Genomic DNA, 26,543 nt, shown 5'->3' on the forward strand with positions numbered 1-26,543 from the left:
GATGTAAATGTGACCTTCCCGGAGCCCACTGCAGTGAATGTTTAGTGAGTGAAAGACCAGATCCCTGAAAAAATCTACGGATAATTTGACACAGACTTGCAGAAGAGACGCATCTGTTTGTGAAAACTGTATGCAATCGTTCATCAACGCCACTTGCATGTTACAGGAACACAGTTGGGAGTAATGGCCACGTCGCTAGTACAGTCATGACCACGCTTTAATGGGAGTCTCTGGGAGGGTTGGGGGGGGTCAGCGTTTGACATGTTAACTGGCTCTGGCGTACTGAGAAACTTTTTTCTACCTTAATGATATCTTTTTTTGTCGTCTTATCTTTAGGAGAGACTGAGTGAAAGCGAGGGTATAAGCTGTAGCTGCTAAAATATAAGTGAGACTGACTTTCTGTGGATGATCTACACCAAAAGAAAGGATTACTTACCTTCAGACAAAAGAAGAAAATAAAAATATTTTTGGCAAACTGCTATGAGTGGGACATGTTGCTAGAGACAAATAATCAGTGAATTCAATAAGCTTCAAGGTGGTAAGAGTACCAGTGCTTTGCATTGAGTCTCATAAAGCCCAGGCACCCAAGTGATTACTCTTTACTTTGTTTAATAAACAAAGTGTTATTGTGTTCAAGAGTTAAATACCGAATAATCAATCTGTTGCTCTTCTTCGTAAATGTGCATGTACTCGAGTACTACAAAACTCAATCCGCTGCGCCGACCCTGTACATCCATGACCTGGAGTCTGACTGCACTCAAAGCCACGAGTAAAAGCGCAGCCTTAACGCTTTCAAATGTTTTGATTAGGCGAAGTGCCAGGAGACTTGTACGGATGGCTTTTTCTTTCTGCAGACCGTGCCATGTTAACACGTCATGAGCGTGTGTGTACGTTTGGACGTGTAGCTAATGCACCACAGGCTTAGAAAAGATTTCACCAAAGTAGTTTAGTGAAGGTCTGTGGAGAATCAGAAACAGTTTTTTTTTTTTTTTTTACATGCAGAAAGTACTGAGAACCAAATGATGCGTCTTTCTTTAGTGTATAATTTTGTAATTAACATTTATCAGATTAAATAAAAGAAGGAAGAAGCTACATTTATCTGCATGGATTCCAAAATGATACTTTATCAAACTACAAAAATTGACATCAAAAACTAGCAGAAAACATCTACAAGGTGTTAGAAAAGTCAGGAACCAATAAGAGTTCAACTCCACATACTTCGTCTATCTGTTCTTTAGAGCATCGGCAAGTTCGCTTCTACATTATACACATTTTCTCAATCCATGCGTTATTTTGCAAATTTTGATAGACAAATTTAACTCAACATATAGGGATTGCTTCCTAGGTTTGAAGACAGCCGATACTACATGGGCAACAGCCTTAATACCACACACAACCTGGCTTTCCTTGAAATTTCAATAGGTTGTTTCCCCAAAGTGTTAACACCGTTCATGAGCCTTTGTGGGACTCAATATTTTATGTAGTAATCTGTGATCGCCAGAACTTAGGTTAGCTGTTTGTGTATCTGGTGTTGTATTATGATACACAGTTCTGCAAAATTTGGACCTGGCTGATTTAAGTGACAGCTACATGGGACAACAAGAGAAAAGAGGATTTAAACTGAAAGAAAGATGAGGGAGATCAAGACCAGAAGGCGGTGGTAATGCAACAAAGTGGATAACAAACTGCAGACTGTATAAAAACAGACATGGACAAAACCATCTTGTGATCACCCATATCACCCAAAGGACCATAAATTGACGAATGGGCAGAACAAACAGAGCCTGGGTGTTGGTTGGAACCATAAGCTAGCCAGTTTAGCTTAAGCAGCCAAGATTGATTTACATGCTAATGCTGCTTCGCATTTGATTGAACTCAAGTCAGCCATACCCTACACGCCATACGATGTAGCCGTCACTCAAATCAACCATGCATAATTTTATTAGATAATGTAATCTGATCTGATGTGTTACATAAAAATTCACCCCTTTCATTTGTTATGAATAGGAAATCTAGCAATGGAAACCTAAACTGTTGTACTAGGGTATTAAACATGTCTACTTCTGTTGAAAGGACTTGCTTTTGGATTCAGCCCCCAGTGGACATATGAAAAACTGCATGTGTCTGAACTACCTCTTGGAAAACCCTCAGCGTTTATTGGAAAGTATGCTTTTCACGTGTCCAGCCTGAAGGCATGGCTTCTCAAATGACGACTGGTAAACTTCTCAAAAAGGTGGAACCTCAAAATTAGCTGCTGATCAGTAAATAAAGACTGAACAAGACTGCAAACAACTATTTCTGCGACAGTCAGGCTTTGCTTAATTGAGCTGTGTAATAAAAAACAAAATAAAATTTTGCAATTTAAATACAACTTCTGGCTTTCCAAAAAATACAGGAATTGTTCGACATACTTTTTTTTTTTTTTTTTAAATCACTTCTTCCTTTGAGCTCATGAACAGTGCATGACTGCCACCTATTGGATTGGAGTGTGAAGGGAGGAATAAAAGACTGTCGCTTTGCATAGGACGTGACATTTAAACAATCAACACCACAAGTTACCCAGCTTTCAGTGTTTATAAAAACCTTTAGTAGTTTCATTTCCTCAAACCCTGCAGAAAATAACTGCTTGAGATTTAGAAGACAGTCAAGACTAGTGAATCAAATTTAAAATTCAAATACAATTCACAGCCCTGGTGGTTATACTAAACTGGCCCTGGGTGCGAATGCGTATGTCTGTACAAGGCCTTGCAATAAACTGCCAGGCCATTCTAGGTGAATTCCTGCTTCACATCCTGCCTTACAGTGACAGGATCCGTGAAGCCACCGTGACCCTGGACAGGACAAAGAGTGTATGCTGAATCGAAGACGAGACTTTGCTAAGTGATTAACTAACTACACACAAGCATTAGATTAGTCATTTAACAGTGATAATCACTGATGAATACATTTGGTTATGCTGTACTGTTGGTATCTAGTACTTCTGGGAAAACTTAAAATATATAAAAAAAAAAAAAAAAAAAAAGTCTTCCGGCGTAGCTGAAGGTGTGAAAGTTGGTGTGAATAAAGACAAGATGTGATAAACGAAAATGAAAATAGAGTGTGTAAGATGACAGTGAGTGTGTTCCAGTCTCTCCATGACTGAGTGCTGTCGTCCACTTCACCTGATAGTGCTGTTTTATACATCTTCATCATGGCGCAGGTTTAACTTAAGGCAAATATCCAAGTACTGTCAATGTTTCATCACATTTTGTTCAGCACAGCAGTCAACTTAAGACGCGCCCACAGTTTGACGCATGCACAACACACTGTTGCGGTTTATAATCTGGCACAAAACCGCTCATAACTTCACCTCGGAACAGGTTTACCTGCAGGCACATACCTTAGCACTGCCGGAGTTTCGTTAATTTCTGCCCTGCCAAGTTTTGTGTGATGTTGTGACAAAATCTGGCTGGATAGAAATCACTTTACCCACATTATTAATACAAAGAAATACAATGCTGTAAGGTTGAGTGTCTTACGCTTTGTTAACGTCAAGTTGTACTTCTTTCGTCGCAGCCAAATAATACCTGTTTTAAGGAGACTATTAAATCCTTCACATTACTTTTACTCAATGTTTTGATTTTAGCGCACAACACTGCATTCCCAGTTTGGGTATTTTAGATGCCTTTACCTTAGACTGCTGCAGCTATGTTTAATCTCATAGTAGCGTTCTTCATGGCAGCTTTTTTTTTTTTTTAAGAGCGGTTTTAGAACATATGAGAACTTGGTTTTAAACTTCCCGCAGGAAGAATAGACTTTGATCTCTCCAATTATCTTTAAAGATTTTCGTAGTCTACTTGCCTTTTCTTGGAGTGTGTCGTGTGTTTGTGTCTAGTAAGAATTTGGGCACTTTGTAGGCGCATTATGGCTGTTTGTGTCCTCCTCATATTCTGTATTTATGGTAAACTATCGCATTGATTAGTTCTGCTATGTGACATGTATAGCCACGGCCACCTCGATGGAAAATGCGCTATATAGTCCAAAAGAAAAAAAAAACTGGATGGTGTGATTTAATCTAAACTGCTGATAATGTCCCTAAATCCACAGATTTAGTTTCATTTAATTGTAAGCGTGAAACTTTATGAAAATTTAATTTGTATGCAGTACATTGTAATATAATAATAATAATAATAATAATAATAATAATAAATAAAACATAGCAATAAATTAAGTATTAAAATATTTATACAAGTTTTTCTTTTCCTGAAGTGTTTTTTTTATACACACACACACACACACACACACACACACACACACACACACACACACACTAACATGGTCTTAATAACAAAGGCTCTGTCCAAAGACTTATTTTTTTATTTATTTTCGGTCCAGTTGGCTAAATAAATCAGCCTAGAAATACCAAAGGGGAACACCATGCTCTAGTCAAATTTTCTCAGGTGGTCTACAGACATCCTGTAGCCTGAAATCATAAGACACACACACACACACACACACACAAACGAGGAGACTAGTCAACCTTGCATTTACTCATTTTCATACTTTAAAGAAAGCAGCCCAACAAGTGAAAGATAAACCATGTTCCCTGTGTGTGTGGATCACGTACTGGGGATACAGTAAATTATCTCAGCCAGTGATTTGGCTCTCATGATTGCCGCTGCAAGAGTCAAGCAAAGTCATTTTGTCCATTTTGCAGATAACAGTGTTACAGTTTTAAAAACCACTTGATAAAGACTAAACTGTTTTAACACGTTTGACGAAGCCATTGAAGATTTCCAGATGAACACAAGGCATATTTTATAATTGGCCTAACTACCATATTAACTCTGAATATAGATTTCACTACTGGGGTTTTTAACATATTGTGATATTAAGGCTATAATGCAAGCTTAATTGCACGGCTTTGTGCAGTCACAGGAGACAGTCAGGAGTTATGATCCTTGGTTATGGAGTCGGGTTTCTGGTCTATTTTATTTTACTGCTTTGTGGAGCAACAAATTTACTATGATATTTTGTGAAATAAAATGATTAAATTAATTAATTAATTAATAATAATAATAATAATATAAAATAAGCCCCCTGTAATTTATTTTCACACTTGCAGGACAATCAAGCGCTATCCAACTTGTGAAGTGTAAATTCTGTTAAAGAGCTTGGAAGATGTCCAAATATCCAGTTCATGGGACTCTTGAAAACAGAGGTCGGATGAAGAAACTATCCTTGCTTGGTAATGTGATTGTTTCAGCTTGTTGGGTTACTTCCTGTTCCTGCTTTTGTAAGTGTTGTTAAGAACTGGAGCACTGTAATAAGCTTACCTTTGGGTCAGCCTTCGTAAGGAGGAATATCAAGGGACATAAATGCTAAGACCTGGTATTCATGCAAGCTTTTATGTCCTACATTTTTATCTTGACTAACAGAAAGCAAGTATAACTTTGCATCATGAGAGTAATGAAACGTGAAAGTCAACATTATGAACGAAAGCTGGATGTAAAAAACAAATGGGGGTCTAAAGCATGACTTTAAATTCTCAAAGTATATATTTTGATAATATAATTTATATTATACACCTTAACATTTAACCCCTTCTCAATAGAAACAGAAAAGTAATGATAATCCTTCAGTAAAGTAAGTTAAGCAAAAGCTTCTTAAACACATGACAATTTGAGCAGTGATTTACAGTAAATAGCACTAAGTCAGGTACATGTTTTCGGTCTGTAAAAGTGTTTAAAATCTTCGCGCTGCTTCATCAAACACTGCATTTTTTTTAAATGCCGAGTTTAATCAAGGACCTCCATGATATTTCTATTGAGGTGTGAAGGAATTTGATAATAATAAACATCAGAGTTGGTTAAGCACCAAACTAGCGCTTTATGTTCGTTCACGTTTGCAATAAATCAGCTAGAAATGCTCCCGAAGCAATGACGCCAAATGTACAAAAAGAAAAAAAAAGGGTACTGAATTGTTCACACCAGTAATAAATTAGCATAAAAAATAAAAAGCTAAATACTTAATGAATTTCTATTAAAAGAAATTGTTGTCAAACTACCAGCACTGTTATTATCCTTCAAATTTATAACGTGTGGACAAGCCCGAAGGAACAGTCACAACACAGAAGCATATTAGCTTTTTTTTTTTTTTGAGAAAGAAGACATGACCTGCTATATGCTGTGAAACAAATAAAGCACATTACAGCCAAAACACTCTTCCAAATGAATATGTCTGGGAGGCTATAAAACCCTTTCTTCCGTAAAGAACTTGTTTTAATTTTTATACAAATTATTTTCTGTTGAGGGTCAAGTGTAAAATCCGTCCCTAGCAAGACGTAATAAAAAAGCGTACAGAGTACAATGTTACAAATACTGCTTGAGGTTCGACTGCGAATCTCCAAGATTCAGTATGTATGTGCGTGTACGTGGGCGGGCGGGAGAAGAAGCAAGACTCGAAGCAAGCGGAGTTCATCAGACATTATAATTAATATGGAACTAAAGTATTTCATGTAATCATTTATAATACACAAAATAAGTTTTTAAACTGAATCGAAAGCCAATGAATCATGAAGTGACCTGATTCACTTTCAGCCCAATAAGGACTTCTGCTTTATTAGTCCATTAGCCAATGTTTCTCAGTAATGTGTAGTAGTTTTTTGTATCAATGTATTTATCATTTACTGGTGGCCACCTCTTAAACAAACTGTCCACTTTGAAACTTAATGGCAACATGGCTCTGTATGATATATTAATAATATATTTTAACATGTAATATATATGCAGCATAAGGCATTTTATGTCAGAGATATAAGAGAATTGCATGTATTATAGGCTTGTTTAGAGTCCGCACCATGATTACATCACTTTGTGCGAAACTATGTGCAGCACGATCTGAATGAATTTTCAATGGGAGTAAGAGGGGTGATGTAAACCTCTGATCTGTTCAACAGGTAATTATTAGCCATATAAACACCTAATGATTTCTCTCCTATTGGAACAAATATTCTTTCTGCACACGTTTGCCCCACATGGGGCTAATGTTAGGTAACAGGGTAAGTTTATGAAAAGAAATTTTGCTTCTCATCTTTGCTGGAAAACTCAGTGATAACAGCTCACTCCCATCAGGCTTTATTTCATCCACTGGGTCCTTGGCTGAGGAAGGGAAGGGGCACTGATTGGCTGCTTAATTCACATTTAATCAAACAGATGAGAATGAATTCCTGGAACTAGGGATGCACCGAATGTTCAGCAACCGAAATTATTCGGCCGAAAATAGGCAAAAAAAGCACGAATAAGTGTTTATAAGTTTATAAGTGTTCGAATAAGTAAGAGTTTTTAATGAGGCGACCAAATAGTAACCCGCGCAGAGTGAGAGGCGCACGCTTTATGCAGCAAACATGTCAGCAGTGTGGAAGCACGTTAAAGTGTCAGAGAAAGAGGCAAAAACGGCCGTTTGCAGACACCGTTCTGCTGAATTGTCCAGAGGGGGTGCATCTGCAAAAACGTACAGCACTGAGTTTAATTTATCACTTAAAATCAAGACACCCCCAACATCATAGAGTACGAGAAAGACACGGCGGCGGCTATGGCAACAGCGAATCCACATTTTTTGCACTATTTAATGCACATTTGTTGTTGTAGACATACAGTTACATTCTTTCAGCAGTCAGTTATAGGCCTAAGATAAGCTATTTAAGAAGGGGGGCTTCAAAGATGGCCAAATAAAAATATTTTTTTATTTTACTAATTTATTTATTTTAAGATATATTGTGCTTTGTTTGTATAATATACAAATGCTGGAATGTAAAAAAAATGTTCAGTGTTAAATAAATATTTTGAAATTGTATTTTTGTTATTTGATTTATATTTTTCTGAAAAGCAACACAAAGTAGTAAAATGCTAATTTTTACTATTCAATAAATAATTAATATAAATTGGCAAAATAAATGGAAAAAAATGCAAAACACCGCGTTTGGTATTCGGCCTTCGGCCAAGCATTTCATTATTATTCGGCTTCGGCCAATAATTTCATTTCGGTGCATCCCTACCTGGAACCAGTTACAACCCATAAGGTGAGATTTATTGGAAAAGATCGGAAGGCCAACCTAAACTCAAAATAAGAGAAAAAAAAAATACAGTACTGTGCAAAAGGTCTGTGCAAAAGACTTACTCGGATTGAAGAAATACTGTTAATGCTGGAGGCAAAACAATGGAAAGCTGGATGCAAACATGAATCTCCTCAGGTAAGTCAGCTATTAAACGTTGATTACGTTTTTTCACAGAAGCAGCTGGCACTGACAACGTGAAAACCTAAAGGAATTACTAAGACGATCAGAAACGCTCATGCTTGTTGAGCATGCTTTAGATCAGGTAAGGTTATGCAAACTATATTCTGTTCTAGTTATGGATTTCTCTATACATGTTAATCATACCTAATGGTTATCAGAAATAAGCAAACTAGGAGGAATAATTTTAGATGTCTCCTGAAACTCTCCAAGAAACTGAATGATTATGTGCATCACAATGACATTACTGTGTATGTAGGTTTATGCCCTAATTTAGTGTCTAGACAACATAAACTTAAATTGTGAGTTGACTAAAGAGAAACTGAAGACATATAAACCTTAACATCCTGTAACTATGTCCTGAATTATCACATCCAAGATTCGACATACAATAATCTTCAAAGCTTTAAAAGTGGTGTAAAACAATACAGACTTACAGATTTATCGTACGTGCTTGAGGACGGTGTGTAAATATCTGGCTATTGCACAGTAACTGATCCTGTCAGATCGTCCATCCTTTAAGAGAGCTGTACAATTTGGCAAATCCGGTCCCTCTGGTTAATGGTTAACTTTTTCTAGTAACAGTTAGCAGTGCAGGGCAGTAAGTGCTGTACATAAGCGAATAAATTCATGTACTATTCACCATTGGCATTACCGAATGTGTCCAGGAAGTTATTTGGCCTCCAGCTAGGCTCCTCCCACTAAAAACCATCAAAATGTTTATGAATACCAAAATAGGGTCTATAGGTTAAATGCATTACAGTGCATTCTGCAATAGTGGTCATGATGTGGAATGTTAAATATGGGTTTGAAGCAGAAAATACTATATTTTATTGTTTTTGGTGGCCATTTAGATTCTTATGTGCTATGAATGGGTTGATCAATTCTCACTATATTGTTTAGCTCAAACTCTTGAAAGGACCACACTTCAACTATAACAGTAGGATATAAAATAAAATACCAGACATGAAGTTTTACTGTATGAGACTCCAGTCTAGGATTACCCCTTCAGCTTATAGTTTATTCCCGAAACAATCCTACAGCCAAACCTTGTGACTTTTCTGAGCAGATGTTAGTGACTGTCCTGTACTCTTTACAGCCGTCCAGCTGGGTATATGATCTGATTATTACTTTGCAACGTGTGAAGCAGTATAATATTTATCAGACAAGTCTGTCCAGTGCTCTGTTGTCATGGTTTTGTTTGCGCAGGTATTACCAGAGTTATGCTCCTTTCCCTGCCCCAGATTTGTTTAACCAATGAGCAAATGGGGGGGACCATTTCCATACAACTTATAAGTTACGCATTTTAGATTGAAAAAGAGAAAAAAAAAAAAAAAGACAGAGTATAAAAAGTGATCCACTGATTTCAACCAACGCAAACAAACTACAGGTATGAAAACACCCTGAGACTAAGAATATGGCATTTAAAAAAATGTGGTGGTGTTTACCAAAGAAAGCCATACGATTGGTGAGGTTTGTCAAGAGACAATTATTTAACATTTATGGAAATAATCTCTGGGGTCAGCTCTTTGGCTGTGTTCACATTAAAAGCCACATTGTTCAATTCCGATTTTTTGGTCAGAGCGGATTTGCATGTTATGACGGTTCACATTCATACATACAACTGACATTTATTTAACTCTAATGTGGACGCGTGTCCCCTTTGGAACAGCACAAATGTGTACATCGATAAGTCTTTGTTCGCTTCATCTGGGTTTACCCAGTCATATCAGTGCGACTCCTAATTTTAAATGATTTTACCAAATATTTTCTTGGGATTGTGTCCTGAAGGACAGCAAGCAGTTACTTTACTGTATTCGTTAAGATAAGATGGAAGAAAGCTAGATACTAGTCGTTTTTAAGCAGCTATTGCTAGCTCTGCTATGAAATCTCAGTGCTGCAGGTGCTGATTGAGGTCACTGAGCATCCTACACATGCGCAGAGGCAAAAGGTCTCAAATTTTTATCTGCCCGTTGTCATTCAAGTCACATGACCACATCATACAAAGTTACTCAATCTATTTGAAAAACATCAGCTTTGTGCATTTGGACAATGCTAAAAAAAAATCTGTTTAGCGTCACATTAGGGTAAAAAAAAAAATAATCTAATTTAAAGCTGGTAATGTGAACGAAGCTTTATCAACCATGGGCCATTGCAAAATTTCCAACGAGTTAAAGTCTACACAACAGAGTATGTTACATTACCTGGTTTCTTGGTAAAAAGACAAGCTGTCATTTTTGAGAAAGAGAAAGTGAGAGAAAGAAAAGGTAGTCTTGGTTAGGGAGTCACTGTTTATCTAGTTTATAACACAAGTGATAACAGGAACTTGTCTCAGACCAGCCACAACATTCAACAGAACTAAAAATGCTGAAAAAGCATGATGTGTTCGTAAAAAAAAAAAAAAAAAAGAACCATTACAAATTAGTGTGGTTTTAAGAGGATTAAACATACTCTTCAAAGTGCAATTATGGGAAATTGTGTCACTTAACGGTTACACCACCTCAGCGTTGATTATTTTGATGTAACAGCATGCTCTTGGGGTTCCCTTCTCATGTTCTACTCTCGTAGAATGCTGTTTTATATTATTTGATATACAACTCATCCTAGGCGTTTTATGTCAGTAGTATGTCCAGCCATGTGTATTGCTTGACTTTCTTTTGGTGAGCTTTTTTTTTTTTTTTTTGAAAGGAAATCGATCAACGGTACAGTATGGACGTTTATACTAGCGTGTGGACTTTATACACACACCGTCTACATATACTGGTCACGGACACGGTACCAATCCATCAAAGGGTGCGCGGGCACACACAACGGGCAATTTGGGAATGACAGTTACCCTAATTTGCACATCTTTGGTATGTGGAAGGAAACTAGAGTACCCAGATGGAAAGTCAATGAAAACTGATGCACCTGAGGCAGGATCAAACCCTCTACGCTGGAAGTGCATGCCAATAAAGCTAACCACAGAGCTGCCTATATATTTTCTGGGAGAAATAGGTTAGCATTCAAAATGGGTCAATATTCAATATTTGGAATATGTCAATAAGCTTTTTGTTTGTTTTTTTAAACAAAAAAATAATAATATTAAAATGACTTTCCAAGACATTAACATGGGAAATTTAATGCTTTCCCAGTGATATAAACTTATCATTATATTTGCAAAAAAATGTAATGCAGCAGTGCTGAAAATCTGAGCTAAAATAATAATTATACTAATAAAAAACAGTAATAATATTTATTATTATGTCTAACACAAAAACAACACGTTAAATCATCTAAAAGTGTTTTTCAAGCTCTGTCTAATGGTATTGATTAAACCAGCATTATTTTAGCGTGACGTCACACGGTGACTTCTTGAGCGTGCATTAGCTACTTTCCCCTAAAATGCGTTGGAATTGCACAGGACAGGGCTCGCGCACCGTTTAGTTCAAAACGTGAGCCGCACGCGATGGCGACTTTGACGCGTTTAAATGCGAGTGTCACGCGCAGGCATCAGCAAGTCAAATAGGTGGCGGTTTAACGGACGAAGCGCGCGGATGACATTGCTCTATTTTTAAGCACACTGAATATCAGACTTACTTGGTTTCAAGACAAAAATAAAAATATGAATACAATAATATGATAATAATAATGTAAGTGATAGTATTATTTACATTATAGACAGTTGTAGCTATTGATTAGTAGCAAGCTGTTGTTTGTGAATAGCTAGATAAGCTATCTGAGGTAACTTACCTTCCAGACATCAACAGACAGCTGGCAGGCAGCTAACTATGCAGTTAGCTAAACATGCAGTCCTGACAGCAAATGAGCTCGATATGCTAACATGCCAACACTCAAGCAGACCCCCCTCTCTGTCAGAGAAAACGTTAAACATGAATTACCTTTAATGGGCCGCTCAGTGGTGGAGAGTTTGTTCTGCTCCTTGGTCGACATCTTCCGAAGTGTCTTCTCTCGCCGAAACCAGATGTTAATTCCTACGCGTAGCTAACCACCTAGCTAATAGAGTTAGCTAGCAGGCTAGCTACGTCTCGGCTAACAGAAAAAGTAAATGGCTGCTCCTGTGTAAAGCAAGGAGAGCCGGTCTAAAAGAAAAATCCTTTCTAACGAGTACAGTCACATATACTCTGGGGAAAGGGGAGGCAGGGGAGCAAAATGCTAAATTTTGTGTCCTTGGCTGTAGGAGCGACCCCAGCTGCTGTCAATTTCTGCCGGAGGATGGAAATCAGCAGAGCCAGGAAATGCGATACAGGAAAAAAAAATATGAGTGCTATTTAAATTTCCAGTTTCTCTCCACGCTATGACTATTATCCAAAAAAGAAGTTTAAATTTTCGTTTTTATTCGCTTTATCGCATCTAGTTGCCGACCTGTTTGCTTCCTCCGTTTTCAGCAGTGATCTGTTGAGCCGTCTTGACTCTCCCCTCTTTTCTCTCGGATTAAACTCTAATCCGCAGCACGAGCGGATTTCCTACAACATGGCGTCGGTGAGGGTTTCTGGGTAATGTAGTTCTCTCTGTAGTTCGGCGGTCTCAGCTCTCAGGGACGCCTTATGCTTATGCATTTATAAGATGTATTCCGCAACAATACCCTTAACTTATATAAAATTTATTATGAATTTGTAATTATTTGAATGGGTGAGGTTTAGTGGTTAAGCACTGTTACCTCGCACTGTAAGGTTCCGGGTTTGATTCTTGCCTTGGGTCTGTGTGGTTTGCATGTTCTCCCCGTGCTTGGTTGGTTTCCTCCAGGTACTCCGGTTTCCTCCCAGAAACCAAAGACATGCTAATTGGCGTCCCCAAATTTCCCAAAGTGTGTGAATGAGGATGTGAGTATGTGTGTGTATGTGTGTGCCCTGCGATAGATTGGCATCCTGTCCAGGGTGTACCCTGCCTCAAATCTCCTGGGTTAGGATAAAGCGGTGTATAGACAATGAGTGAGCTGAGTGAGTTGAATGGGTAAATGTTTAAACCATGTAAAATATTAAATTTGTTAAAATAATTTGTATAACATGACAAGTTTTTTTAATGTGCAAATAAGGCAAAAGTTTAGTTAGTCACGTGATCCAGGGCTTGTTTATGATAGTTAATGAAGAAACAAATGAATGAAGAAGACTCAAGCAGATTCATGAAACTGACAAAGAATTTATATACAGTGGCTTTTTATTATCCTGCTAGTTTTCACACAGTACAGCAGCTTGAAAGATTTTTACACACTTTGCATAAATTTGCACAACTTATTCTTGAGCACTACTTCCGGTTTTGTGCAAAGCTGCAAGTCATGCATTGTTTTAAACAAACCAACAAAAACTTTAGATGTTTCTGCATCAAATGTATTTCATATCTTTACAGATAAAAAAAAATAATGTGTTTTATTTTTTTTGTACGCGCCAACTTTTTGAGGGTAAAAAAAAAACAGGCATTCATTCATTCATTCATTCTAGGGTGCCAGTCAATGAAACTCTCTCTCTCCCTCTCTCTCTGTCTTACATTAGGTAGCTGATCCACCAAAGTGATTGGAGGAATCCTGAGAACCCAAAGAAATCCCCACATAGACATGGCAATAACATGTATAACTTCACACAGAGTATAACCCGAGCTCAAATCCCCACATATATATATATATATATATATATATATATATATATCATAGATATATATATATATATATATATATATATATATATATATCAGAAATGAGATTAGACATTATGCAGTGAATGTTCAATGCACCCTATGGAAATAGGGGGAAAATACAACCTAATTTAACTACAAGAACCCTTATGAGGAACTGGACACAAAATGAGGGGAAGCCATGGCATTCTTCTCTTCTGAGCGACACCAGATAGTTGTTCTCATGATGAGTTACAGGATCACATTCCGCAGGTCGTCTGGGGAAAAGGTTAACAGCACTGATTGTGTTGAATATGTACATAGGATATGGATTAGGATTACAGTATATAATTACAACAGTGCGTTTTATGTGCAGTATACAGATTCTACAGTACAGAGGAGCAGGAAGAAGGACTGAGCATGCAAATACAGTGGATGGAGAATCTATCTATTCAGGATGGAGAAAGGAGCGCCATCTTGTGTTGTAAGACAGCTAATGTCACAGGAGTCAGAAGAGAAAAAAAAGTTGCCATTTCGTAAGGGTCAAGTTATTGGGCTGCATCAAGCGAAGAAAACTACTAAGGAGAATTGAAATCACTGGAACTGAGTTAAGAAGTCTTTAACACATTATCAAAATCTGGAAGGATATTTCTGAACCAATCAACTTTGTTAATAAATGTGAAAAAAAATCATGAATAGAGATTACACTTAAAGTTGCATGTTAAAACAAGTATGCGAATTTCTATACACACAATGTGATGAGAATTTACAGGATTGAGATTAAACATCTGTGTGTCCATAGGAAATCAACTTGTTAATGAGATTAATTAGAAAAAAAGGTCATGTGATCTGATGGGTCCCGATTGAGCCTTTTTCAGAGTCATGGAAGGAAGAGAAGCACATGTAGCAATCATCAATCCCATCATCTATAGCACCTCACTGTACAAGCCTCTGGAGACAGTGTTCTGATCTGGGGTTGCTTCAGTTGGTCAGGTCTAGGCTTAGCAATGTTATGTGGCAATAAAATCAAGTCAGCTGACAACCTGAATGTACTGAATGACCAGGTTATCACACCTTTGGACTTTTCCTTTTCTAATGGCACAGAGATATTCCAGGACTCAACTTGTGAAAGAGTGGTTCTGGGAGCATGAGGAATTATTTTTATACAAGACCGGGCCACCACATCGTGTGTCGTAGTCAAAGCTAAAGGTTAGTGAATGAAATCTTAGTACGTGAGACCTTTTTCATTGGCCAAGCAGTGTATATTATTATACTTCTATTATAGTTCTCTTCGAAGATTAACGAAAACTCCTAATAAACAAGTAGATATAATGTTTTTTATCAAACTTTGCAGCTTTTTCACATTCTTCTTCGGATGATCTCTATCTTTGGTTAGAATCTTAGTACCTCTAAAGGCACTGTAAAGCTGTAAAGTACCTACTTCTTCAGTTTTTAAACGCTAAATAAAAACGCAATTAACAGCGTAAAAAACTAGTCAAACTGCATTTAATTACACATAATGACTCTACAGTATCTCATACCAAAGATTGTCCAACTTTTAAAATAAATTACTCCTAACCTTTATGGCTATTTAGAAACAACAATCCATGAATGAGCCATTTAATGAAAGCTAAAAAAAAACCCCGTAAATTACAGTATGTTCAATTACAGCTAATTTTTTTTTTATCATATTGATATGTCACTGTTAAATACATTAATTTCCCAGATGCACTATGTGGACAAACACAATGATTTTATTTGTTTTGTACACATGTTTATAGAGCTGACATTAAAATGACCATGATACACACATGAAGCTGTAACAGAAACATTTTTAAGTGCGAAGTACATGATTTACCAGCAGCCTGTGACGATCAGTGACGTCGAGTTAACATTTTTGCAAGTACAGAACACAAACTGCATTCTAGTAATAGTCTAAAAGATGAAGAAATGATTAGAAAGATGTGAAAAAAAGATTTTAACAAAAGTCTAAAATGTAGTTTAAGCCCAATTTTCTGGGCTTTTTGGGGAGTAAAATATTGAACAGTAACTCTTCCCAGAAGTGTATCTGTGCGAAAACAACAAACAACATTTTTCTTTTTGATTAAATTAAGAGATACAAAGCAAACATTCCCACTGAGCACAGTACAGACTCATGAATTCCCTTTTTTTTTTCTTACTGTTAAACATTTTATGATTTAAATATGAGACACATCTGTTATTAGCTGTGAAAAAAATCCTCAAAAAAACGAATAAGCATAAATCGTCTGTTTAAATTTATTAGAATTGTGTAATACAACAGATTCACTATTTTGGCTTTATTTTTGCCATTAGTGATTCTGTTTTCTTCACAAATCTTATTAAAATAACTAAATATTAATATATATATTTTTTAAAATTAAGGAATACTTCAGTATTTTTTGACCAAATTTCAATCTTTGGGATCTTAGCGATTACCACAAACATTTATTTTGACTATCTGGTTTAAAATGGAAAAGTTGTTGACTCCAAATATTTAATGTCTAAGGCCAGTTGCTTCATTACTGGTGATATTTAGTACTTGTACATTTCCCTTTGTAGATCACTCTGCTCGTCTGTGGTTTCACAACACAAATTTTGAATTTACAAAAGTCAGTTGCACTGACATAACTAATATTATAATATGTATGAAAAGTCAGATTTTAATTTCTTATTAATAAAAATGTATATATAAAAGCAGAATCACACTCAGAATCACGTTGTTGTACTAAATATTAAACCAATGTGAGAACCATCAGCACTATTGCTCTGGCTGTGTTGCTTGGTCAACAAACCTTTACAACTCTTGGGTCAAAACGTAGATAGAAACAACCATTACAAAAAGTATTACATAACCAGAACTACTTTTTACTCTCCTGCCCTAGTGTTGGTATGATAGAAAAACCAAAAAACATTAAACTCTCGCTTATGTTTCATTCTCAGACCTTTATTGTTAAAATTGTAAATGCTGTCACTTTAATCATGCTTGATGTTTAACAACTGACCTTAGACTTCCATTGTTTGCGATTTACAGTAAGCAGATTTTCTGCTTCTCAGTATGTACAGGAAAATATGTAAAAATTCTTGCCTGTGGTACATATACCAGATACTTCAGATTGAATGGATGGAGATTCATATTTAAAGTAAAAGTATTCCTTAAGGACTGAACCACAAGAAATCTTTAGCAGTTATGTTTAGGACATTTAAAGGAGGAGTCAGTCATACTAAGGAAAGATAGACAGATACTGAAGAATACGCCACCCTCGCTTTAGTGCTCATTCAGAAACCCCGCCCTCCAAATTCATTCATGCGTGTTGAGAAAGGCAGTGATGCTTGCTGATTGGCTGGAATGGTACTGTGTGGCGCGGTCTGCACCATTTTCTTTGTTTTTCTTTAACAGAGACGATGCTGTTTGTGAACCACCGCCACACACTAGCACCCTGTGACGGAAATATTCACTAAATTTGGCGAAAGGTGTATTGAATTAGATTCACTGACTCCTCCTGTAACCTCTGGGATTCTTTGCATACTTTGCCTATGAATGTGGGGCTGTGTTTTGCATTTGAACTCGGTGTGAACTTGAAAATGTCAGTTTTCACATGGGGGGAATCTATTTTTTTTCTGTAAAAAACGTAACACTCATGATTCCAATCTGAGATAAACAGGCTGGTATATTTCGTGTGTGTATATTTGCATTATAATATTACGTGTTATAATAATCAGGTGTCCCTGACATTAAAGTTTCTACATTGTGTGAAAAAAGTTAAATGAAAAGGAAATGCCCAGACATACAAATGCGTGGCATGAGAACTGAAGTCAGATGCACAAATAACGTGTGCTAAGATACGATAATATCCATGCAATTTACGTAAGTTACAAAATAGATGTTTTGCTATACCTGTATATGTGCAGAATGTAGTTACATTAGTGGTTCACTGTATGAGCAGACCTAAATGGCTATGAATAAATAAATATTTATACAGTGGCACAACTGTTTTTCGTGACAATAAATAAGACTTGTGTTCATATCTGTGATTGTAACACAAATTAACTTTTTGTAAATATACATGTATGTATTTATATATATGACTATGTTATACAGTAAATTGAACTCGGCACTTTGAGATTCTAATTAATATAAAAGGAATAAGGCGATAATCTGGGCTTTTAGAAGCAGATTCTTTGAATGTAGAATTATATTTGTATTTATTGTGTGTAATATTGAGCTGTTTCAATAATTGTTAAAATGATACGTTATTTATCGATCACCAAAGCTGCTCCTGAAGATTTACCCTTCCTGGTTTTAATTCACCCTCTGTCTGATAATGTCTCTGTGTTGTGCTCCATTCTGATTGGTCTGAGGAAGTTAGGGAAACATATTGGTTACTGTTACTAACATCTGCTGGTCAAACACCTGCTCCATGATTAGGCATTTCACAGAGGAAAGTCAAATCATGTAATTATTCATAACAGTCAGCAGGTATAACCACTTTAAATGTTACACATCACACTGTTACTGTAATACAACGTCTGTAGTGAATAAAAAGTACAAATATTTTTGTAGGATGTAGTGAAGTAAACGTAAAGAGGTATACCCAAATGAAACTACTCAAGTAAAGTATGGTTACAAAATAAATGTAGTTAGTCATCTCCGAAGGGACGGGGTGGCTTGCTGGACTGCTGACCAGGAGGTCCCCGGTTTGAGCCCTGATACTGCCATGTTACCACTGTTCAATCCTTGAGCAGGGTCCTTCACCTCCAAGTGCTCAGACACAATCTAGTGGCGTGATGGCAATGCGAACCCATAAATAACTGCCACAAGCGGTATGGCAGGTGGCATTAAGACGAAAGAATCCATCCATCCATCCATCCATCCATCCATCTTTCACCTTTGAATACCGTCTCCAAAAGTCATCCCGGTCACAACAACCCACTCCCCATGAATGGAATTGTTTTCAATATAAACAAATCTTTGGGTATTTTTCTTCTATATTGTGACAAATTTCTAAGCCTTCTTTATCTTCATGCAGTGGTATGTGGAAACTGGAATAGAGAGTTGCAAAAAGTTTTTGATAGACAGCTTACCCCACAAAAAAAATATTTTAATGCCTAATCAATATTCTGTTATATTACTGATTTCTTTGGTGAGTAGGCATTGTGAGGAGAATCATGGGGTGTTTTTTATCTGTTGATTCCATGGTGAAGCCTGGCTCATCTTAAACTCTTACATTCGGTTGTCTGTGTATTGTATTCTATATTGTATTCCTCCAACTTATCCATATCTACATGACAAACAAATTGATCTGTATTGCTTTCATCATGTAATTGTTCTTCTTCAATAAGCACTCTGTCTAGATCTGTGTCCAGAGAACAAGCAGAGTCAATCAGAGGACCACTGGGCATGAGGTGAGACTCGCCTTGTCCTACATTGTTTTTGGCAGGTTGGAGAAAACTAATAGAACCCTGATGCAAAGCTCCAAACAGACACTAATACATGAAACCATGGAGCTACACCAGCACGACAGCTTTTTACATTATCCTGTTAGCTAATTAGCATGCTAACTAGACAGTGTGAACCAGTATGATACTTGACAGGGGGGAAGTGAATGTGTAAATCTCTGAAGTAATCATTTCAGCTCATTTTACTGGTAAGGCTGAATGTGTTCATTTTGAGGATGCTGTAAGAAGGTATTAAAACTGATCACTTGCATGTAAAATCAAAGACACAATAGTTCAGGAGAGGCATTTTTCCACTATTTGAGAACGAGGTGAATGTGGGTGTACGGTAATGAAAACACAGAGCAGGAAGCTTTAAAGAAAGGCAAATCTTCAGGAGTCTGGGGATTGTGATCGTTGACCTCTGCTTTACATCATACGAATATTTTATTTTGTATTTTGGTATTTTGACTTACTGCACACAGAGAGCACAACTCTATAACAGACATACAGAAGCCATATGATATGTTATCAGTGAGTTATCAGTGGATTATGCGTGGTTTACTTATCCTGAAACGTTTGAGCTGTGTTAGTATCAGAGAATGCTTTTGTCCATAGGCAAATCCTTTCTGTTAGAAAAGTGAAACTTTTTTCTTCAGTTCATTTCTTTTCCACAGCGACATACGATCGAATTCCTCCATCGGCATCCCGAATAAAGTCTGGAACTCTTCAGGAGCGAGATGCCTCTGTGGGGAAGATAAAAGCAACAAAGATTACATGACAACACAAAGTTTTATCCTCTATTAAATTCCATGGGGATTTATTATTGTTCTGTAACCAATGCCGACCTCGAGGCAAATCACAGTTTCATAATAAAGCACTTCTTCCAACATGTTATCATTTCCATAGGAAATACAAGGATTAGTCGAGTCAAACCAGGACTTGAAGGCGTAAAACCGATTTATGGGCTCAGAGCTCGATTCTGCGAGTGAAACGCCTGATCCCTGAAAATCAATGGATTTGCAGAAGAGACGCGTCTGTCTGTGGGACCCGCACATATAATCATTCACCAACACCACAATACAGGAACTCGGATGGGAGTAATTATCCTATCCCTCATACAATCCTGACCTCGCTTCAAGCCATTTTCACTTGATGGGCCATTTATGGAGTTCCTGAGAGGCAAGATTTTCTTTTCTTTGACTTGAAGTAGGCACTACGGCGTATTGAGAAAACTTTCTACTTTAATGCGTACTAGTAAAACGCTGAGAACAGTACATTAGTGTGTCAGGGGATTGTATAAAGAAATAAAGGGAGTTTTTACTCTCATAACTGTTCCGTTATTTTGCACAATCAAAAGTCTCAGTTTGACTTGAACGACGGTTGTATTTACACAACATTCATATGGCGAATGCTCCACAGATTTAAAAAAGCATGTACTGTTTGACATGGTGATACTTTCTGTAAAGGGAAGTATATGCTGCTGTTTTTGGAAACTATATATATCGTATATCTAATTTTTACAGAATTCTCACACATACATACACAGAGGGTCTGAGTCATATTCTACCCACATGTAAAAATACCACAGAGTTGATTTGCATCTTATCTGATTCAGCAAATAGCTGGTTAGATATGGGTGTTACAGGAAATGCAAAAGTTGTTCACAAAAATGCAATCTAGATAGAAAACTAGTAAAACAACCAAATGTAAACAAATAACTCTTAGTATTTACTTTCAGAAAAAATATATACCTCTAGTCTGGTTCTGTCTACTCCAGGTGGAAGCTTACAGCGCCCTCTGTGGTTTACAATGAGCATTTCATATGGATAAACCTGCAAACAAAACAGGAGTTTCTACACATTTTCTGCTCGGAAATCAGAGATTAATACTGTCGACTATATATTACACATTTATTTATTTATTTATTTATTTTTGGCTGTGTCAGTCAGGGGTGTTTGGCCTCTCTGACAATAAAGGTTCATTGCTGGAAGTGTGGCCTTCAGTCACAATGAGAAACGTAGGCTGTGTTGCAGTCAGTTTGAGATTAGGTGTCAGTTCCAGTGAAAGAGGCGTGGCCTTTTGTATTTTAGTCCCAGTAAAGGAGGTGTAGCCTCTGTGCCTGTCAGTCTTAGTGAAGAAGGCGTGGTCTTTTGTAGATCAGTTTGAGTGAAGAAGACGTGGCTGCTGCGAATGCCAGTCTCAGTAATAAGGTGCGGCCCTTGTGTTTGTGAGTCACAATGAAAGATGCCTGTGTTCCAGTCAGAGTACAGAACGTGCAGCTTGTTAGATTAGAGTCCAAGGGAAGGGGGCATAACTTCTGTGAATGTCAGTTTTAGTAAAAGAGATGTGACCTCTGTAAATTTCAGATCCAGTGATGAAGCTAAATATAAAGAAGACATCCATGCATGTCAGACTCTTTTTTCAAAGCCAATTTTCTTCTGATTTAATCCAGCCATAGTTATTGAATCAAAATAGTAAAAAAAAAAAAGGTTTAAATGACATATTATTTAGTATCTGGTTGCTTTGACTGTTGATTGTATGACAGTGACAGCTGAGAGTGTTGCACATCAAATGAGATTTGCATTTTGTGTTAAATATTCCACTGGAGAAAACTGCGTAATAACATGTAATAAAATTTTAAGCCATGTTCTATTGCAGATGCCATTCAATGAATGCAGCATTATGAGACGTGACTATGAAGCATGAGATTCACAATGGAATATGGGAAACTTTTGGAGGAGCTCTTGATATTTTGAACTCTGCCTCACCTTCTGCTCCAGCATGCTAGGCAGTGAGTTTCCTCGATCCATTCTCCCTCTCTGAGTGTCTCCGTTCTACACAAAACGGATTCGAGAGGGGAGCGCGCACACACACATACACACACAGAATGCACACAGTCAACATGAGTCAGTGCAGATTTTCAGGCTTCTGTGTAAAAGGCCTTCATCAAGATGACCTCACAATAATGAAAGCTCTTAGTGTCTCTATCAAGCCAGAGGCGTTGCAAGTAAAGCGTGACATGGGTGTGAAGTGTACAGCTTTCCCAGGGTCTGCTGCAAAGTTTAGGATTTTCCCTGACCTCTGTTTTTTTTTTTTTAATAAAATTTAAACTGAGGAACTTTCAGTGAAAACACCCTGCACAAAAATATTCCATGAATATGCGAACACAAGTATCCGTATCCTGCTAATCTGTTCTTGTGCAGAATGCACTTGGATGCAGATTTGCTCTTAATACAATAATACTGACTGTCAATGTAACTTTAGGGGTTTTTAGGACATCATTTTAAATAAGAACGCAAAAAACAAAAAACACTGCAGTGTCCACCTGCATGTTCAATTAATTTTCTTGAACCTTTCTACAATTCATTTTCTTGAACCTTTATTAAATGTCACCCTCTAATTGCAAGAAGCCAGATTGAATGGGTTATGCAGAATGAATAAGGAGCAGATCGATTGTACATTAGTAGCAAGAAACAAGGAGATTAAATGAGGGGAAAAGCATGCAAAATTGGGAAATGTTTTTTTTTTTTCTTACTACTTGCAGTGACAAGCATGTGATTGTGCAAAGAATGAAATTTACCTGCACTCCTAGGGCACACAGCAATAACACAAAGATATAGACAGAGTTAGTGAAATTACACTATAAAAATAACAGATGTACAACAGATGTATCATTTTCTTTTATAAAAATAGCAAAACTCTACGTTCTGAAAATTTAATATAATAAAATATATTAACACATATACTGTACAATACGATACTCATTACATCACCAAGTATTCCTATGCTTTTAAAACATTCATGCCGAGAATATAGAAGCAGCACACTGTTCCTCATGCATGTATGTTGAAGAACTCATGTGATAGACTTGATATCTTGGGAGCACAAAGATCACTGAAAAAACACTGCCTAGGGGATTAGAGAGCCCTCAATCTGAATGCAGTGCTTATTTAAAGTTCTAGAATTATAACACTATTATAGTTGCTTAAAATATAGTTTTACATACACATTGGACAGGAAAAATACTCTTTTCTTATTGGCTAGCAGTTGTGCATTAGTTTAAAGAGGACATTTTTTTAAATGTATTCACAGTTTATTCATGACAGTGTTAATTAAAGTTTAGACTGACCCATTTAGTCTATTTGCTATCTCCTTTACTGTCCTGCTTTTATAAAAGACATATATGAAATGTTTTGTGTGTTACAGTGAGTTTGTAATATTTAAGTGTATTTAAATATTCTGCTGATAAGTAACATTTACATAAACATATAAGAGAAAGATGACAAGACCACTCTCTGAAAAATAACCATGGCAACAACCATATAATAGCTTGTACCCTAATGCTTATATTATTGCAGCAATTTGGTAACGTATTATAACGAAGGTGAGGTGCAATTTTATACCAGTTATCAGTACAAAAAACATACGAAGCCTTTTGGCTCGGTCCATTGTCAGAGTGCGTGGTTGGATGTGTGTTAATGCCACAAAGTACAAAACATCTCTGAGCAGAATTTTTTTTGACCTTTTGAATATTTTTTAATGATTTTAAAGATAAAATATAAATAATATATGGCACATGTTATTGTAGGCTATTGTATTGTATTATAGCAACACACTCAAGCTATTTTTGGAAATATACATTACTGTACCTGTTCTGGCTTTGTCACCTTCTATAGTGGCGAATTCAGCCGACTGCAGCTACAGACAGGAGACAAGAAACCGTGAAAACATTCTGAATGTTCAGTATCATTACACAGTACCGAATTGATCGAGCTATTCTCAGTGTCTAAAGGACAGTGTGTATTATACCCCTAACCCTGATCCAGACATATACGTAATCCTAACCAATGATAAAATTCTAAGACAACCCTGCCAAAAAAGGTCACAGCCTGATATGTAGTTTGACCACCTTTAGCTTTATTTACGTGCAATGTAGAGGTCATGTGTGAAAATGATTCCTGACAAACTGAAGCAACACCAGATCATAACACTGCCTCCAGAGGCTTGTAAAATTGCCATCATGCATGATGCATCACTTCATGTACTTCCCTTCTTACCCTGATACACCCATCGATCTTTATGCTGCCTAGCAAACGGAAGCTGTTTTTTCTGATCAGCCTTACAAGTGGCTTTCTTATTCCCAAACAGCTTGTTTAGTCCCAATCCAGTGCGTTCTTGTTTCATTGAACTTGTTGAAATTCTCTTACTTTCACTCCTAAACACAGCTGTGATTTCCACTATTGATTTTTTTTTTACAATGCAACTGCCTCAACCATTTAAATTATCCCTGATTACTTTTTTCTGAACACATTTCTTGGCAAAGTTGATGGTTCACTACTATACTAATGGGGCTTAATAATGTCTTGGGCAGTTCTTACCCCAATTTCAATAATTTGGCCTTTCTGAACCATGACTTTGTGTAAAATAATGGCTAAGATAAGATAATGATTTTCATGGCTGTAGGGATTTGTGCTTCTGTGAGATCTGGCACTTAGTGAGATCTGGCACTGTTCAGCCAGATGTTCAGTAAGGAGGTCTGGAGAGAAGGAAGTCGTTGCTCCAGTTCATCCCAGTTGTGTTTAGTGCATTAACAGTCAGAGCTCTGTGCAGAACACTCAGGTATTTCCACTCCAACTTTGACATGACAAAACATGGTCTTCAAGGTGCTCGCTCGGTGTACAGTGAAATCGTGATACTGAAGCAGGTTTAACTTTTTGCCATAGTGTATTTAATAATGTAATGCTTTCTTTTCTAGTGTTTTTTTTATTGTTGTTGCAGGAAATATCCTTTCTTTATCATGTGTGTTTTTAAGAACCTAAGGGTGAGTGAGAAAGAAAAGAGCATTGTAGGTACCCGAGAAAGGCCTGAGCGACTGCAAGGAGGTAGAGTGGCAGATTTAGATGCACCAGTGGATGAACCTGCCACCAGAATAGAAGGAAAAAAACAACCTTCATTATTCATTAACCTGTTTACATTACTGAATACCAATTTGTTTTTTACAAATTTTATTTACACCATGCTTAATGAGACAAAGCAGAAATCAAATCTTGTTTACATTATGGTTCCACAAGGATAGTAAGCAGGTACAAAAATCTATACAGCTAGAACTTGACCTTGTTCTTGACCTGAGGAAACAGCTCTTCAGTTTCATAGAATAAGTTTATAAAAAAAAAGGTTCCGCTATAAAACCACTAGGTTTAACCACCATGACTCTTTCTGAATATTTTGGACCACATTTTCGGTAGAGATTGCAATGTACTCTTTATCAGCACATGCACACACTCTGGGAGGGGAACAAAAACACCCAAGACAATACGCTCTCAGGCCATCACTCACCCAAGTGCATGTGTGTCCTGTCAGGCAGTGAGCGTGTTTTCCTCCGGATGTGCACTGATTTCTCCATTTCCTCCTTGAGGATCAGCTTACCCAGGTTGGACTGGATCTATTAGTAAATTATTATTAGAGACGTGCATAGACCCAAGGTATGTTATAGTGAGATGTTACATTTGCATCTGCTCCATCTGCGTAAGGTGATGATTTTCCAGTAAATCAAGATAAAAGATTCTAATTTTCTCATCAGTTATTTAAAGAAACAAATAAAAAATAGATTTTGCTGTGTCACTGTCTATGCCAGTTTAACACAAAGATAATTAATTAATAACCCTTTCAGATTTCTTTATTACAGTAACAGTCCACTGACAGGTAGTCTGTACTACACTACATATCTGGAAACAATACAAGATAAGTATAAGATTTTTTCACCTGTTTTCATGTGTTGTAAGTTTAAAATATAAACATTTTGTAATGATTTTATACCATGGCATTATTAAATTATAAACTTTGATTAGTCAAATTATGATAATAATCATAATGATATATTGAAAAATAAGATAAAATGGTTGGGTAAATAACATTTAAACTTTCTGCCTAATATTGTTTAGGTTCCCCTTGTGCCACCAAAACAGCTCTGACCCTCATCGAGGCACGGACTCCAGAAGTCCTTTTAAGGTGAGCAGTGATAACTGGCACAAAGTAATTAACAGCAGATCCTTGTAAGTGTTGCAAGTTTTTTTAGGTAGTGCCTCCATGGATCAGACTTGTTTGTCAAGTGCATTTCATGGATTCTTAATTGGATTGAGAGCTGCGAAATCTGGAGGCCAAGTCAACACGTCTTGATCTCTCCGTAGGAGCTTTTGGTGATGGACTA

General features: G+C 36.9%; 2 protein-coding genes across 10 annotated transcripts in view; both read right to left on the bottom strand.

The window, feature by feature from the left end:
• The window catches only part of ppp3ccb (protein phosphatase 3, catalytic subunit, gamma isozyme, b), a 53,831-nt gene extending 41,125 nt beyond the window's left edge, over positions 1–12,706 (bottom strand). For all 3 annotated transcript variants that reach the window (XM_053515612.1, XM_053515611.1, XM_053515610.1), the window contains exon 1: positions 12,154–12,706. In XM_053515612.1, coding sequence (XP_053371587.1) covers positions 12,154–12,205 — 52 coding nt within the window. In that variant the 5' untranslated portion in view covers positions 12,206–12,706. The remainder of the gene's footprint in view (positions 1–12,153) is intronic.
• Positions 12,707–15,615: 2,909 nt separating this feature from the next.
• Positions 15,616–26,543, bottom strand: part of dmtn (dematin actin binding protein) — a 32,596-nt gene continuing 21,668 nt past the window's right edge. For 6 of the 7 annotated variants that reach the window (XM_053516464.1, XM_053516467.1, XM_053516465.1 and 3 more), the window contains 4 exons: positions 25,673–25,778; positions 25,190–25,254; positions 23,986–24,034; positions 22,202–22,924 (listed from right to left, as the gene is read on the bottom strand). In XM_053516464.1, the coding sequence (XP_053372439.1) occupies positions 22,797–22,924; positions 23,986–24,034; positions 25,190–25,254; positions 25,673–25,778 (348 nt within the window). In that variant the 3' untranslated portion in view covers positions 22,202–22,796. Of the gene's footprint in view, positions 20,080–21,087; positions 21,169–22,104; positions 22,171–22,201; positions 22,925–23,985; positions 24,035–25,189; positions 25,255–25,672; positions 25,779–26,543 lie in introns of those variants that run through there. The other variant, XM_053516469.1, reaches the window with a different exon arrangement.

Source organism: Clarias gariepinus, chromosome 17, assembly GCF_024256425.1.
Source record: "Clarias gariepinus isolate MV-2021 ecotype Netherlands chromosome 17, CGAR_prim_01v2, whole genome shotgun sequence".
In the NCBI taxonomy this organism is placed as follows: Eukaryota; Metazoa; Chordata; class Actinopteri; order Siluriformes; family Clariidae; genus Clarias; species Clarias gariepinus.